The sequence below is a fragment of the Carassius carassius genome, chromosome 4 (genome assembly GCF_963082965.1).
Source record: "Carassius carassius chromosome 4, fCarCar2.1, whole genome shotgun sequence".
NCBI lineage: Eukaryota > Metazoa > Chordata > Actinopteri > Cypriniformes > Cyprinidae > Carassius > Carassius carassius.
This window is the reverse complement of record NC_081758.1, coordinates 2,456,166-2,471,242: the sequence shown is the minus strand read 5'-3', so window position 1 is coordinate 2,471,242 and position 15,077 is coordinate 2,456,166. Positions and strand designations below refer to the sequence as shown.

The 15,077-nt window shown below is 37.2% G+C and overlaps 1 protein-coding gene and 1 pseudogene across 7 annotated transcripts in view; one reads left to right on the top strand and one right to left on the bottom strand.

Annotated features, from left to right (window-relative positions):
* Positions 1 to 7,844, top strand: part of LOC132132446 (smoothelin-like) — a 35,455-nt gene extending 27,611 nt beyond the window's left edge. For 2 of the 7 annotated variants that reach the window (XM_059544871.1, XM_059544831.1), the window contains 3 exons: positions 492 to 643; positions 5,100 to 5,268; positions 6,943 to 7,074. In XM_059544871.1, coding sequence (XP_059400854.1) covers positions 492 to 643; positions 5,100 to 5,247 — 300 coding nt within the window. In that variant the 3' untranslated portion in view covers positions 5,248 to 5,268; positions 6,943 to 7,074. Of the gene's footprint in view, positions 1 to 491; positions 644 to 5,099; positions 5,269 to 6,942 lie in introns of all 7 variants that reach the window. The other 5 variants (XM_059544845.1, XM_059544822.1, XM_059544837.1 and 2 more) reach the window with 4 other exon arrangements.
* A 531-nt stretch (positions 7,845 to 8,375) lies between these two features.
* On the bottom strand, positions 8,376 to 12,394 carry LOC132132495 (selenoprotein M-like; annotated as a pseudogene).
* Positions 12,395 to 15,077: the final 2,683 nt, after the last annotated feature.

The window sequence follows — 15,077 nt, the reverse complement described above, 5'->3', positions numbered from 1 at the left end:
AGAATATTATAACATGCTTTTACTCCACAACACCAGCCGAATGTTTGAAACCACTTATGTGGCTTATTATCACACAATCAGACACGGTCTCGATTAGCAATGGATTATAAATATACATCATTATGATGAAAATACCTGAGATGGCTTGAACACATATAAGTAGTGTTTATTGTCTTTGACTTTCATCCATTCAAAGCTTTTCCATCTGCTTTTTAATTTAGATCCAGAGACAGCCTTTGTGCATATTAGGGATGTATGAATTAAACAGACATTGCATGTGTTTATAGCACTCAGTAATGGCCAAAATTTCTTTTTGAGATGTCTTTCTGAAGATCCTGTGACACTGAAGACTGTAGTAATGATGCTGAAAAATTCAGCTGCGCTTCACAGAAATAAGTTACAGTTTACAATATATTCATTTTTAAACAGTAATAGTATTTCACAATATCACTCTGCTCTCTGTCTCCATACATTGCTTCTGTGTCGTGAAGAATGTGAACATCCAGAACTTCTCCTCCAGCTGGAGTGATGGGATGGCTTTCTGCGCTCTGGTGCATAACTTCTTTCCGGAGGCCTTCGATTACTCCAGCCTCAGTCCAGCAAACCGCAGGCAGAACTTTGAGGTGGCCTTCAGCACAGCAGAGTGAGTCCAGACGCTTATGTCACATGATCAACACAATACACAATGATAGGAAGAGTACAGTTCAGATTTGAGTTGGTGCTCTCTGGGGTGAATTCACTAACAGTTGCTTCTGACTTCGTATAGCACGGTTCAGTGATGCATCCTGTCTTTAAAGGGGTCATATGATGCTTTTTTAAAGATCATTGAAAGTGAAAAAGTGAAAGTGACGTGACATTCAGCCAAGTATGGTGACCCATACTCAGAATTTGTGCTCTGCATTTAACCCATCCGAAGTGCACACACACAGAGCAGTGAACACACACACACACTGTGAGCACACACCCGGAGCAGTGGGCAGCCATTTATGCTGCGGCGCCCGGGGAGCAGTTGGGGGTTCGATGCCTTGCTCAAGGGCACCTAAGTCGTGGTATTGAAGGTGGAGAGAGAACTGTACATGCACTCCCCCCACCCACAATTCCTGCCGGCCCGGGACTCGAACTCACAACCTTTTGATTGGGAGTCCGAGTCTCTAACCATTAGGCCACGACTTCCCCTTTAATGTTTTGTGTATTTGGTGTAAGAGAATATGTTAACATGCTTTAATGTTCAAAAAATACTATTTTTTTTAATTATTTTTCAAATACTGTACATTATTGTAGGTCCTCTATGCCCTGCCTCTCTCAAACACGTCATTCTGTCCCTCCTTCCGACAAGCGGAGTCTGCTCTGATTGGCTAACTGACCCAGTGCATTCTGATTGGCCCAACACCGCAAGCACTCATTGCAAATGTAACGCCCCTTTCTATAATCACGAGCTTCATCTTTCAAAATAAATGTAAAGACAGTTAATAATGTCCTTAGTTTTACCATCAGTTCAAGCCTGAAAGAGTAACAGAGTCATGTGAACATTTGGGCGGCATTACACAAATATTTCCACATAGTGATGTAGACGTGTGGGGGTGTGTTTAAACGAGCCGTTTTAGGGGAGGCGTGGTAGTGTCTTTGTGCAACTTTGATAAAGAACATGAGACTTTAGTCTTTGCAACTTTACAGATCTTTATGCACCAAGAGATTGAGTTACCAAGAGATAACAACAGTAACACTCCAGAGAGAAAGGAAAATCATCATATGACCTCTATAATATGTTGTTTAATGTCTCAATTTACATAAGAATGTCATTCTTTCCTAAGGAAACACACATTTCCTTCTATGCAAATAAGGCATTTCAGAAACGTAGGCCTCATGCAGTGAGTGTGCTGCTGTGACCTCAGATGGAAAGCTGGCCGCAAACAGCTGTTTGTGTACAAGTGTTTGGGCCGATATCCAGGCGTGTCACGCGCACCTGCTTCGTCTTGAGCTGATGAAGTGCCTGGATGTCACAGCGGTGGAACGACGCTGTACTCTCGCAGTAAACAAGGCCAGATTGAGGTGGTCTGCTGTGCAGAGTCCTGTCTGATAATCCCAAAGCTGCACTACAAGTCCACTAGTCCACTACAACCTGCCTCTCACAGCTGGAGGCACATTGTGTCCAGCACTGACTTTTTGCAGGCGTTTTTGTGGCATTGCCTTATTTGCATGATTTCATTTCTGAGTCATATTTTGAACCATGTTGCTGTCAGCAGTACAACTGATTCTTAGTGAATTCACCAGGTTTCTAGTATGGTCACACTCCAGACAAGGTCAGTTTGGCCCAGGAACCTGCCTTCATATACTGTACACTACTGTACCATTCAAGAGTTTGGGTTTTAGTAGGAGTTTCCAAGTGTTTTTTTTTTTTTTTCAAGAAGCCTCTTCTGCTCTCCAAGACTGAAATTATATGACCTAAAATACACTAAGAGTAATACTGTGAAATATTATTAGAATTTTAAATAACTGTTTTCTATGTGTTATATATTTATATATAAATGTATTTTATTCCAGTGCACAAAGCTGAAATTTTCCTTCAGAAATCAATCTAATATGTTGCTCTGATTATCAACGTTGTGCATTTGTGTGGAAACCGTGATGCATTTTTACACGAGTATTTGATGAATAGAAAGTTCAGAACAGCATTTATTTGAAATAAAAATCTTTTGTAATATTAGAATAGATGTCTTTACTCTCATTTTTGATTAATTGAATGCATCCTTGCTAAATAATTAAAACAAATCTTACTAAATCCAAACTTTTGCATGGTGAAGAATCTACATAACATCAATTATCCTTCATAATCCATAAGTCTTGAATACTGATGCATCCGTGTTCTTTTCCTTTCACTTTGAACTGAGCTTATTTAAATACAGCCAAGCCAAGTTCATCAGATCTGCAACTCCAGTCCTCTCAGAATAACCATCTATCTTTTAATAGCTGTCGTTTCCTTTAGTCAGGTACACTTAAATAACTAATGCTTCATTACTAGCTTTTTAAATGATCATTTGCATCTCTCCTCTGCTCCTGTCCTTTTCCCAGTAACAAAACTCTCATGCATTTGAGCTCCTTTCTAAATGAGAAACATCCAGCTTGTTTCCCCAGAATAGTGTCTGCTAACAAGAGCATTACTCAGAGCCAGTATTGTTTGGTGACCTACTTCACCTTTGGTTAGTCTGTGTCCAGGTGATTCCTCATGTCATCCTCTGACTGTGAGCACTGGTTTATCTCACTGTCTATCCCCGGCTCTGGTCATCATTAAAGGCACCATCTGTAATTGCTTGCGAGTCTTTACCACTCTCAGTCTCAGGCAGATCACATGAGCTTGCAGTCCTCATTTCCTATTGTGCCTGCCACATTGCATCACTTTTCACTCGCTCAGTCAACGTGTCACTTCAAATCACCAACTCTCATTAAAAACTAATCTGTTTGCTTCGTGAGATGTTGCGGAGTCTGCAGTAAGCCAACACAGAGATGACAGTTTTTCAGTAAAGTGCATCACCACAAACCTCAAACATTAGCATCTATCTAAATGTATTACTATAAGTTCTTTAACATTAATACTGACTGAAAAATGTCAAATGAAAAACAGGGCCAAACTGCTCCCTTTCCTTTGTGTAGAAGCAAAAGTAGTAGGAAATGGATGCAAAAACAGCACACTTGTAGGTAGAAATAAATGATCACTAAAGCTCTTTTAAACACTTTTTTTCCGAGGCTAGTATATTTTTTCAAATCGTTAATTTATTTATTTTTTTCATGCTAGGAGCGTGTTTTTCTCTCCACCGAGATTAAAAGAATATCCAACTGTGAGTAAAATGCAGCACTCATCACTGTCACTTTTTAGTCAGCTGACCAATCACAGAGGAGGAGGGGCGGGACTAATATCACACCGGCCAATCGTCACACTCTGCTTGTACTACAACTTAATTTTTTTTTCCAAATTTGTTTTTTTTCAGTTTAAAATGTTCTGGATTTTTTTCCCGCTTTTTTTCTCAACTCCTTTTTAATAGATAAATACAATTTTATTAATCAGTCTAATTAATTAAAATCATGAAACATAAATTTTCATTTCAGTTTATTAAAAGTTTTACAAAAATTACGTTTAGGGCCCTATGAAATATTAAAAACATTTCTTACCATATTTTTTATTGTTACCAAATTCTGTTTTAGAATGTCTAATTATTTGAATGCATAAAAAAAATATTTTTTTTCTTAAAGTAGCCTTTTTTCCCCCTAAAATTTTCTGGTTATCAATTGAAGGCATAAAACATTAATTTCATTTATCATTTAATTATTGAAAATTAAGCAAAAATTATTTTTTTGGCAAACAAATGGGATTAACTATTAAAACCTAAACAAGAAATGTTGTGATTTATTGATAAAAAAAAAATGTTTCATTTTAGTAGTAATAGTATGCTATGTACATTCTCCTGAAAAATAATCTTCAAATCAATCCAGACTTTTATTTTGACGGGTTGCTGTGAATACCTTTACAGTTCTGTGTATGTGATGTGATGCTAGTTTTACTCAAATCAAACGGTCAAATGCTCATGAAGTGAGCCCTAATTATATGTAGAATTCTGTTTTCTGTAAAATACGATATAAAATGTTGCATAATGAATGCAAACCAAACATTCAGCTGATGATAATGTAAGCCCCTGTGTTGTATTAAAAACAAATGCCTTTTCCTGGATCTGGCATGAAGGTGTTTTCTACAAGCATTAACAGATGTGTGCCTTTAAAGAGGTCAGTCTCCGCGCTCCAGCATGATCCCGTCACTGACCTTCGACACGCTGTTTTACAGTCAGACAGACATTGCTGTTATTGTGTCCATACTGTATGTTGTTGTTCACATTTGCATAGTGAGATCACAGAATGGATGTTTGTTGTTTGTCTTTGCACATGTATTTGTTATGAATGTAAGGCATGAAAACACATCATCACAGAGTCTAATGTGGGCTTTCTGATTTTGTCTTGTGTGTCTGGTTTCTCTCTCCTCACTGGCTTTGTACATCCCACTCTATCTGTTGTGTCCTCTGTCCTTCCTCTGTCCCCCGTCGGCGTGCGAGTAGGAAGCTGGCAGACTGTCCGCAGCTTCTGGACGTGGAGGATATGGTGCGGATGCGGGAGCCGGACTGGAAGTGCGTGTACACGTACCTCCAGGAGTTCTACAGGGGACTGGTGCAGAAGGGCCTGGTCAAAACCAAAAACTCCTCCTAGGGTCAGAACTCAGAGCAAATGGTGAGAGCCAGATCAGACCTTCAAGGAGAAACCGGCTCGGTCATGATGGTGGATCGAAACTATCCTATAAAAACCTTCGATTAAAAATTTTTTTAAATTCCACTTCCTAACATATACATATATATATACATTTTCAGGCCCCCAAAATATTGCGGTTGTGTACATGAATGACCAAAAATCAATAAAAGGTTTTTGGTTGAAAATGGTGTTTTGTAAACACTCATTCAGCCGTATATAACCACTCAAATCAGCAAACCTCCAGCGGGTTAGAATGCATCGCAGTAATTCATTTCATAAAATGTCAAATGTTAGCAGATGCCACTTGGTTTGATATTTTCAAGTGCCACATAAGTTCACATAGACTCGTTAGATCCAGGTATGGCACACCTAGCATTCAGCTTAAAAGGCAAGGCCTTTGGGTCTCTATCAGCCTGCTGTTTGTCAGTCTCTGATGATCAGCATAACCTAATGTTGTGCATCTGCCAGCTGAAGCGCTTCGTCAGAGAGAGCATATGAAACAGCCATCTGAAGCAGACACTGATGCCCAAACATGGTCCTGCTCACAGATCGAAGCCTGGCCAGTTTAAAGAGCACATCCACACTGAACACAAGCAAACCGTATTCACCGCTTGTTCTTGGCACGTGCTAAATGTTTACTGTCACAGCTTCTAGAGCTTTCTCTTTTAGTAGCAAATTACTCCGAATTTTAGACATATTATCCTCTATTTACAGCGTATGACATCCTGTCGATTACCACAGACAAACAATCATTTCTTACTTTGTTAAAACAAGTTAAATGTTCACAGAAATGTGTCTATGGAGGTTGCATTTTAGAGGCTTGAAAAACTGTAATGTGAGGGTCCTTGGCAAAGTTTAGGCGTATTATAATTAATAAAAAACTTTTTTTGATTTTATTTCAGTTAATGATCATTTCAGCTAATTTAATTACTAAAACTGAAACTAACTAAAACTAAAATGTAATAAACTATTTAGAAAAAAATGACAAAGCACAAAATTACTAAAACTTTACCTAAATTATTAAATATTAAAATAACAATGTGTTACATAGGATGATCTGCTTGCATGAATATAAAATGTTCATTTTATATTTATGCGAGGTACCTAATATAAAAAATGGCTCTATATTTTGGTATAAAATAGCTGTTTTTGTATCATGCTCATTGAATCTTTTATATATATATATATATATATATATATTGAATCTTTTATATATATATATATATATATATATATATATATATATATATATATATATATATATATATATATATATATATATTATTTTTTCTTTTTACAAAATTCTATGCATATTTGTTTTGTATTTTTAAATATGAACATATTTGTTTCCTAATATATATTAAATAGGTATTTTGTGACTTTCCAGACCGTGTCATTCCAGTGCAGCGTCTCGTCTTGAGCACATTACCGTAAACAGTTTTTATTTTTTCAAAATGATTTTCTGTGGTTCTCCACAGCATGCTGTTAGTTCAGTTAACTGTTGTGCTTCACACACAGCAGGTGCTGCTTTATTCTCCAGTATAGAGAGTAAATGCTGTATCAGATGCTGCCCCCTGTTGGTCAGGTATATCAACTGCTCAGAGTAGTGTAGACGCATTGTTTTATCATTCGTCTGTGCTTGTGTCTTTTCTTTAGGGCCTATGCTAACTGCATGCCCCTGGTGGAGGTGGAGGACATGATGATCATGGGTAAGAAACCAGACTCCAAGTGTGTGTTCACATACGTTCAGTCCCTGGTGAAGCACCTGCGCAAGCACGAGATGATGACGGCGCGAGCGCAGCGCACCTCTGACTTCTGATGCTTTCCACAGATCCTCCTGTAACAGCTGTAAAAACTCATTTGGGATTTTTTAATAATGAAAAAGTAGTTTGTTCCCACTTATAACTCCCAAGATGCCCATTCCTTGATTTCACCTGCTTAAAACGAAACATTATTTGATGTTGATTGCCCATATCTATGGTTTTTAAAAGCTTTTAAAGCTGGTTCACGGTACTGTTGCTGTTAATGGAGCTCAGACCTGCATGCTTTCACAAGTTTACTTGAAGTTTTAGTTCGGTTTCGAAAAACAAATGAAGGTTGTATTTTCATCTGTATGCCATATTGTGTTTATTTAAAAACATTGTAAGGAATATTAATCTCACTGCTTGTTTAGTGCGAGACGCAGCTCATGAACTGTTTTTAAACGTGTTTCTAATTGAAAGTTATATGAGTAACCCTAGTCGAGTCATGAGTCCAAGTGAGAAGAGTAGAAGAGTGTTTTAGCAGTAAATTCATCTGAAAAGGTCAATGTTTATATATTTGGTTCTAAAGATTAAGGTTGTAGTTTTTTGTTTTTTTTTAATGACTGCACATAGTTTTATTTTTAAGGAGAAACACCACTACTTTGGTACTTGAAGGTTGCACGAACAGTGAATTATCATTCATTCACACTGACATTGTTTGTACACACTCATTCAGAAACGGTTGTGTATTTCCCTACACCGTGGTTTTGTATAGTACTCATTAAAACCATACATGATACCAAAAATATGTTTGTCATTTATTGCATTTTCTGAAACGGCAAATTAAATCATTTTTAAACAATTCAGATTCTGTTACATTTCAACAGTTAATTGAAATAATTTTTTTCCTACGCTAATTTGTTTGAACAAAACAGTTTATTTCATAAAAGGGTCATCTTTGTTTAACTAGATGTAAATAGATATATCTATATCTATAATTTTTATTAAATTCTTTAGCCGTTTTCTTATACATGTGCATGTGACAACACATCAATTGACTTTTATCTTGTATGAAGTTATAATGTAAACGCCACATAAATCGCCAACAATTAAGCCATTGAACTACTTTTACAAATTATTGTGATTAATAAAGTCGTTATTGAACATTGGCCTTTTATTAAATTGCTGTCACTGTTGATTTATATAAGCAGAAGACCGCATGTGCTCCTGCATCATCATTAACTCTACCATGCACTTCACAACTTTCTAACTTTGAGATATGTGAAGAATAACCATTTTCAAGGCTTCATGATATTTAGGATTTCTTTTATATAATAATATGACTCATTCTGTGTGATATTTCAGCCATTTATTTTCTCGGTGCTATCTTCATGCTCTCACAGTCCGTCTGGAGGCCTGATTTGTGCTCAAGAGAGCAGAGACATCAGTCCACAGCCGGTTCTGAGGCTTTTACAGCTGTGGACATCATTAACGTCCACTTTGAGCACAAATAAGGTTCTGTACAGGACAGTGAGAGCAAACGACCGCAAAAGTTCACTGCCACAAACACAAATGACTGGCACGCTTCTAAAGACATTTTTCAATCAATATCTGAACTCAAATGTTGACAGCAGTAGGGACTTTTTTTAATCAATAACGTGGCCACATCAGAGTTCTCACTGAACTGTAAATCAAGCAGACACCGTCTCTCTCTTAGTCAAGGGGTTACAAGTCTGTGTGCTGGGGATCGGCCTCTGATTGGTCAGCATCAGTCTTCGGGGGCGGGCCGGTGGATTGGCTCTCAAAGGGACTGTCTTTGGCTGGAGCGAAGCGGAAATCCTCGGGCACTTGGTCTTCGGGATTCTCTTTTTTATAAAAGCCCAGCTTTGCCAAGAGTTTGTTGATCTCAGCGCGAGTCATTTCAGATAATGGGATTCTCTGGAAGAGAAATACACAGCTTTATTTATAAGTGTCAGATAAGAGGAGAGAAATGCGTAAGATATAAAGACAGTTACATTACATGAGTACTCAAGATTTTTTTTCTTAAGTCTCCTGAAGCTGCACTGTAACTTCTGTCCAGTCTAGTCGTCTAAAATAAAACCGCATGCATCCAGTGGTTTTGGTTGTGCTTGGACTCTGCCTCTTCCTGGATGAATGTGGTTCAGGGCACTGATGAAGAGCCTTTATTTTCACGACTCTTGCTAATGTTAGAAAAACTAACTACTCACAATAAGAGCCAGATTTATTGAATAGGGCAAATTAGCGTGAGAGTGCAATCCCATTAATGTGATTACTGATTACCCAGATCTACTGACAGCATGCAAATAAAAGATCACAAGCAAACAGCCAGATCATTTCCATAATGACCAACACAATCTACCAGGAGCAGCCCAAATGAGCAGAGCCGGAGATGACCAGGTGCATGTGATCTACTAACACAGGTGCAGAATTAGGGTTTTTTATGCACGTGTTAAAAACCAGCTAAAGAACTACTGCAAATCAAATTGGTAAGTAGCATTGCATAATTTCTTTAAATACTCTCCTCCCATAAATATTGCATCCGAAATGGAAACTCCAACAAATGCATAAGCAATAAAATCTTTCCCAAAAATGTCTGTCTTTCTATTGTTAATCTGTCTTTTCAGTGCTATATGTTGACTGTGTCTTTAGTAAAGACTGAAGGTAGTTTTTAATGGCAAAAGAGGGTTTGTAAATGGTTAAAACCGTATCTATGCATCACATAAGTGGCAACTCCCAGAAGAGACTTTTGTGAGGATTGCACTAGAACAGAGAATCAACCAAGTGCTTGTGGTTTTTCTACACTGGGGCAGAAAGAGATTTATAGTTGAAAATTGCTAAGCGTTGGCACATGTTACTTACATCTAGTTCTTCATAATAGTGGTTGAGAAGGACGAGTTCAGGGTCGGCCCCAGGAATGTGCTTCATCACCAGGTTATGGCTGAACGGTGAACATTAAGGATGTGTTAACACTTAAAGCTGCCTCCTTCCTGACAGACACTAGACACAAGAGTCCTGAAAATTATACCTGTCCTTAGACTCGGTCGACATGTAAATCTATATATTTGCATTCCAGCTGAACAAAGAAATTATTGAAAGGTGAAGGATGTGGATACACCGCAGGATATCGTATGACAATGACCTGAACAGCTGAAAGTTAATCTGTTTAAAAGCTGTAACTCTGTAAAGGTTTTGTTTTTTGATCGAATTACACAACGGTCCCACCTCCACAGAAAGCGTGGTAACCTTAGCTGAAGAGGGACGATGAAGCCTGAGAACTGGAGTAAAGACATGCAGAATACGTATAAGGCTGGAGGGAAGTGGAAAGTGAAACCAGTGTGAGACAAGCGATTGTAAAAAGATCGCTGAATTTGAGAATAAAAGATGTTGTCTTCTAGGTATGTTTTAGGTAGTAGGTTAATCATAAGTTGCATTTACAACCTTAAGGAAAATCACGATTTTGAATGCATAAACACAAATACTGATTAAATGAACATAAAAATTGAATTTTTTTTTTTCATTAGGGTGGCACCTTTATTCTTTGTGATACAGTAAATTTCTTGACATTTCTAGTGCTCTATATATTGACCATTCAGAATATGATGGAAAATCAGTTTATAATATTACAGATGTGAGATTCAAAACTATTTAATGTTTTAAATATAGGTAGACAAATGTATCATAATACACAAAATCATTTTAAAATCAACTTTTAAATTGTAATAATGTGCTAACGGCTTTATGCATTGATATATTAAACAACATTTTGTGATTTTAAAGGATACTAAAGAGGAATGTCCTGGGTCACAAAGGCCTTGACCTGTTACAAATTGAGAGGAGAAAGACGAAAAAAATGCAGTAAACCAGATGAGTTGATGTTAAGTTTTCAGTTATAGTTTTCATTACAGTTGTTTGCCTACGGATCATAATAGTGATGATATTATGAAGTAAATGCACACTTACCTCTCTCAGCCTATTTAGCTGTCATCCACCACAAGTCTGGTGAATGTTGAGAAAGAAGATATGTAGATTAGAAACAATTTAAATACACTTCTAGCTACTAAATGTTGAAAACATTTTGTTATACAACCATTATTTAGGTACTTTAATCTGATTGGACACCAGAGTTCCAAGAGTGCTGATATTTACTACAATGGCACTGGGACATCTCTGCATTCATAATATTGGCTGGTTTTCACTTACACATACATAACTCCAGACCGGCCTTTGTTCTGCATTGCTTGGTGACATGAAAACTTGATGCTTCGGCATACAAAGAAATACAAAATAACTTTTCAGACCAACAACACAATTATGTGTGATATTGTTGTAGTCCAACACTTTAAAAAAAAATTATATTGAGTGACTTACATTTTAGACACAATATTGCAAAAAAAAAAAATAATAATAATAAAATAAATACTGAGAAGTATTTTATTGCTGAATGATTCAGAGACTTTGAACAAATAGTTGAGAAAATTATTCAATGACTCAAAGACAATCACTTGTCGCCACCTACTGGTGTAGGCAGTAATTTGCAAAAAGAGTCACTGGTAAATAAAGGGACTAAAAATCAGTCTGGAACATAAAATTAAAATGTCTCAATGCTTTTGGAGTTTATATCAGCACTCAAACAAATGGAAATCGAAGACATGTTATATAATGTGTAATTGTTTTTCTAAGTATATGCACTGTTTGGGGGGATTCAATTGCTTTTCTTAAAGATCTTCCTCAGTCTAGACTTTTATTTTGACATAAGAGTTTTATACACACTCATAATTTGACATTCAATTTGAACTAAGGAATTCTGCAGCAAAACACTGGTTTCATTTTGGTACACCTGTATCATTCACTTAACTCGAGTGCATTAAAACAGACACAGATACTGAGGTTTATAAACATTAATTAAAAAGCTGAACTAAAAGCCTTTTTTAGCCTTCACCATTGAGGCAGTACAGATTTACTGAATAATGTCTCCCGTCCTCTAGGGATTCACCCACACATGCATGCATCAAACACAACAAACAAATGCATAAATCACACCGCATACATGCATCAATCACACCGCACACAATCTTCACAGCTCAAACAAACGGGTTACACAAGCACAAGCAGCAGGTCAAGTGTTTTCAGGGAGACTCTCTCGTTTCTCAGAGACTGAGTGAGAACGCAGGATTCACTCACCTCCACTCTGGCCCTCGCGAGACCAGTGAGATTTTTCGTGTCCACTTCATATGATAAGATGACGGAGGGCAGCAGGGCAGAGAAGAACAGCGTCCACATGCTGCTGGAGCGGATCTGATCTGATCTGATCTCTTCTGTCTGCTCTCCAGTCTCCACACGGACTCTGCCACGTCACGGCGATCATATTTCCCTCTTTCCTTTTTTTTTTTTTTTTGAAGGGAACATCTATCGCTATCTAGAGGCAGAGAGAGAAATTCCCCATTAAGGTGAAATGGGTATAAACGGGACCAGTGACGGCGCAACACCGGGTCTAGAGGTCTATAGCCCCGTCAGAATTTGTAATAGCCTCGGGTTAGCCCCATTTCGTTATGAAGTAACTCTGACGTCATCAATAGCATTTATTTTCTTAGCACCCCCATATATTGGTCTAGCTATAGTCTATGGTCTAGCCCCCGCATGAGCTATGGATGTGTGACAAACCAGTCATCTATGCCGATGAATACAGACAAAAATATCAAACACACATTTTATTGGCTATAATTGATTTTAAATGTTAAAAAGAATAACCTTATTTTGAAACCTTGTAATAGGTTTAGAAATGTACAAATAAAGAGTGAAACGCATAACTAGTGTAAACAATGTATAGCCTAAATGCATGAATTTTGTGTAGTGAACTAGTGCCTCTGTTTGTGCAGAAGCCAACACAACTCAGAGACTCAAGTCTACTGTGCACCAAAGTGTGAAATACTGAAGAAGACTCATAACCAGTGGCAGTTTCATCTTACATAATCACTCTCACAAATGCACAAACATCTCATCTTATTAAAATGGCTCACTTTCTGTTGCTATATATTGTTTAAAGGACACTTCAGTCATTTGTCAAAATATGTTTTGCTAGAGCTGGCAAAACCCCAGAGAGATCCAAGGGCAAAATACAGATAAACCCATTGCAAATAAACATAGCTAACATGCTTCTGGGTATATGCACACATGACATACGTTGGTCTGCTGGGGTGATATATCACACACGCTGGTTTTGAATAGAAGGAGATTTTCTAAAAAAAAAAAAATGCTGGTATGAAACTGATGGCCTGACAGGTGCATTCATAAAAGAATTCAGTTCAACAACAACTAAACAGGAATTTAAACAACATTTAGCCTCTTCATCAAATGTTGGCTGTAATTACTGAATTATTTCCAGGTGGCTAATAAAACGAGGGGAAAGTGACGGTATAACTCTGTGCATGAAATGGAAGTAGAGACATCTTTTTTGTCAATGTCAATGTCAACTTTGTTGCTATATAGCACCACAAAAATCAACAACTGTTGACCAAGGTGCTGAACAAAATATCAAAGCCTTCAATTACAACATACTTAAAATCACTAAATACACCAATTAAGTGAATGATAAAATGAATATGTTTTTAGCTTTCCCTTGAAATTATGAACCATAGTAGCAGTTCTAATGTACACAGATAAACTTTTCCAGAGTTTCGGTGCTGCAGTGGAAAAAGTACACTCACCTCTTCATTTTAACCTAGCCCTCGGAACATTTAGTAATCTCTGATTAGATGACCTCGGAGACCTGTAAATGGAGAGCAGATCAGACATATATACAGGTTCTAGACCATTCAAACATTTAAAAACCAATAGCAGCACTAAAACAGATTGGGAGCCAGTGCAAATAACTTAAAACTTGAGTAATATGTTCTCTTTTTCGAACACCTGTAAGAAGCCTGGCAGCGGCATTCTGTACTATCTGAAGACGGGCCAGAGATGACTGATTAATGCCCATATAAAGAGAGTTACAGTAGCCTAATCTTGTTGAGACGAAAACATGAATCAGTTTTTCTAAAGTTCTTAAAAGTAAGAAATGGTTTTAACCTGGCTAGGACTGGTTTTAACCATAGAACTAATCTGATTGTCGAATTTGAGAGAACTATCAAAAAACACACCCAAATTATTTTCTAATGGTTTGACAAATGGAGACAGCAGACCAAAATCTAAACAAGAGGAGAGAAAGGCTTCTGAGGATTCAAAAACTGTAATCTCAGTTTTGTTTTCATCGAGATTAAGAAAATTTACGGATATCCATGCCTTCATGTCAGCAAGACAAGCCAACAGAGTATCCATGCCCCTCTTATCAGATTCCAGGGGTAGATAATAAAATGAAATATTATGTTTCTTAAACATTTACCCCAAAGGAAGCATTTACATTGAAAAAAAAATCGTAACCAGGATAGAGCCTTGATGAACGCCGCAAATAAGAGGAGCAGCACCTGTTGTGAATGCTCCAATATTAACAGAAAAGCTTCTGCTATAAAAATAAGACTGAAACCATTTAAAAGCATTTCCTCGAGTGCCTGCACAATACCCCAGTCGTGAAATGGGAACTGCATGGTCAGACACTGCACTCCAACAGCACAGAGTCAGCAGTTAATAAAATATCATTTAAAACCTTTACCAGTGCTGTTTCTGTAGAGTGGTATTTTCTAAAACCTATTGGAATGCTTCAAAAAAAGTACTATTTTCTCCAGAATCTTAGACATAAAAGAAAGAAACTGTAGAAACTGGCCTAAAATTTGACAAAACTGTTGAATCTAAATCAGGTTTTTTAAAAAGTGGAAGAATAATGGCATGCCTTCTGGTATAAACCACCCATTCACAAGGAAATTATTCATAATCATTTGAACATAAGATTCATTCATCTCAAAACTTTCTTTAAAAAACTTAGGGGGAAGAACATGAAGGGCCGATCCTGATGGTTTAAGCTTCTATCTGCCTTTTGCCTTGCACTGCTTTATTTAACTTTATTTTAAATTTTATTATGTCTTTTTTTAACATTCC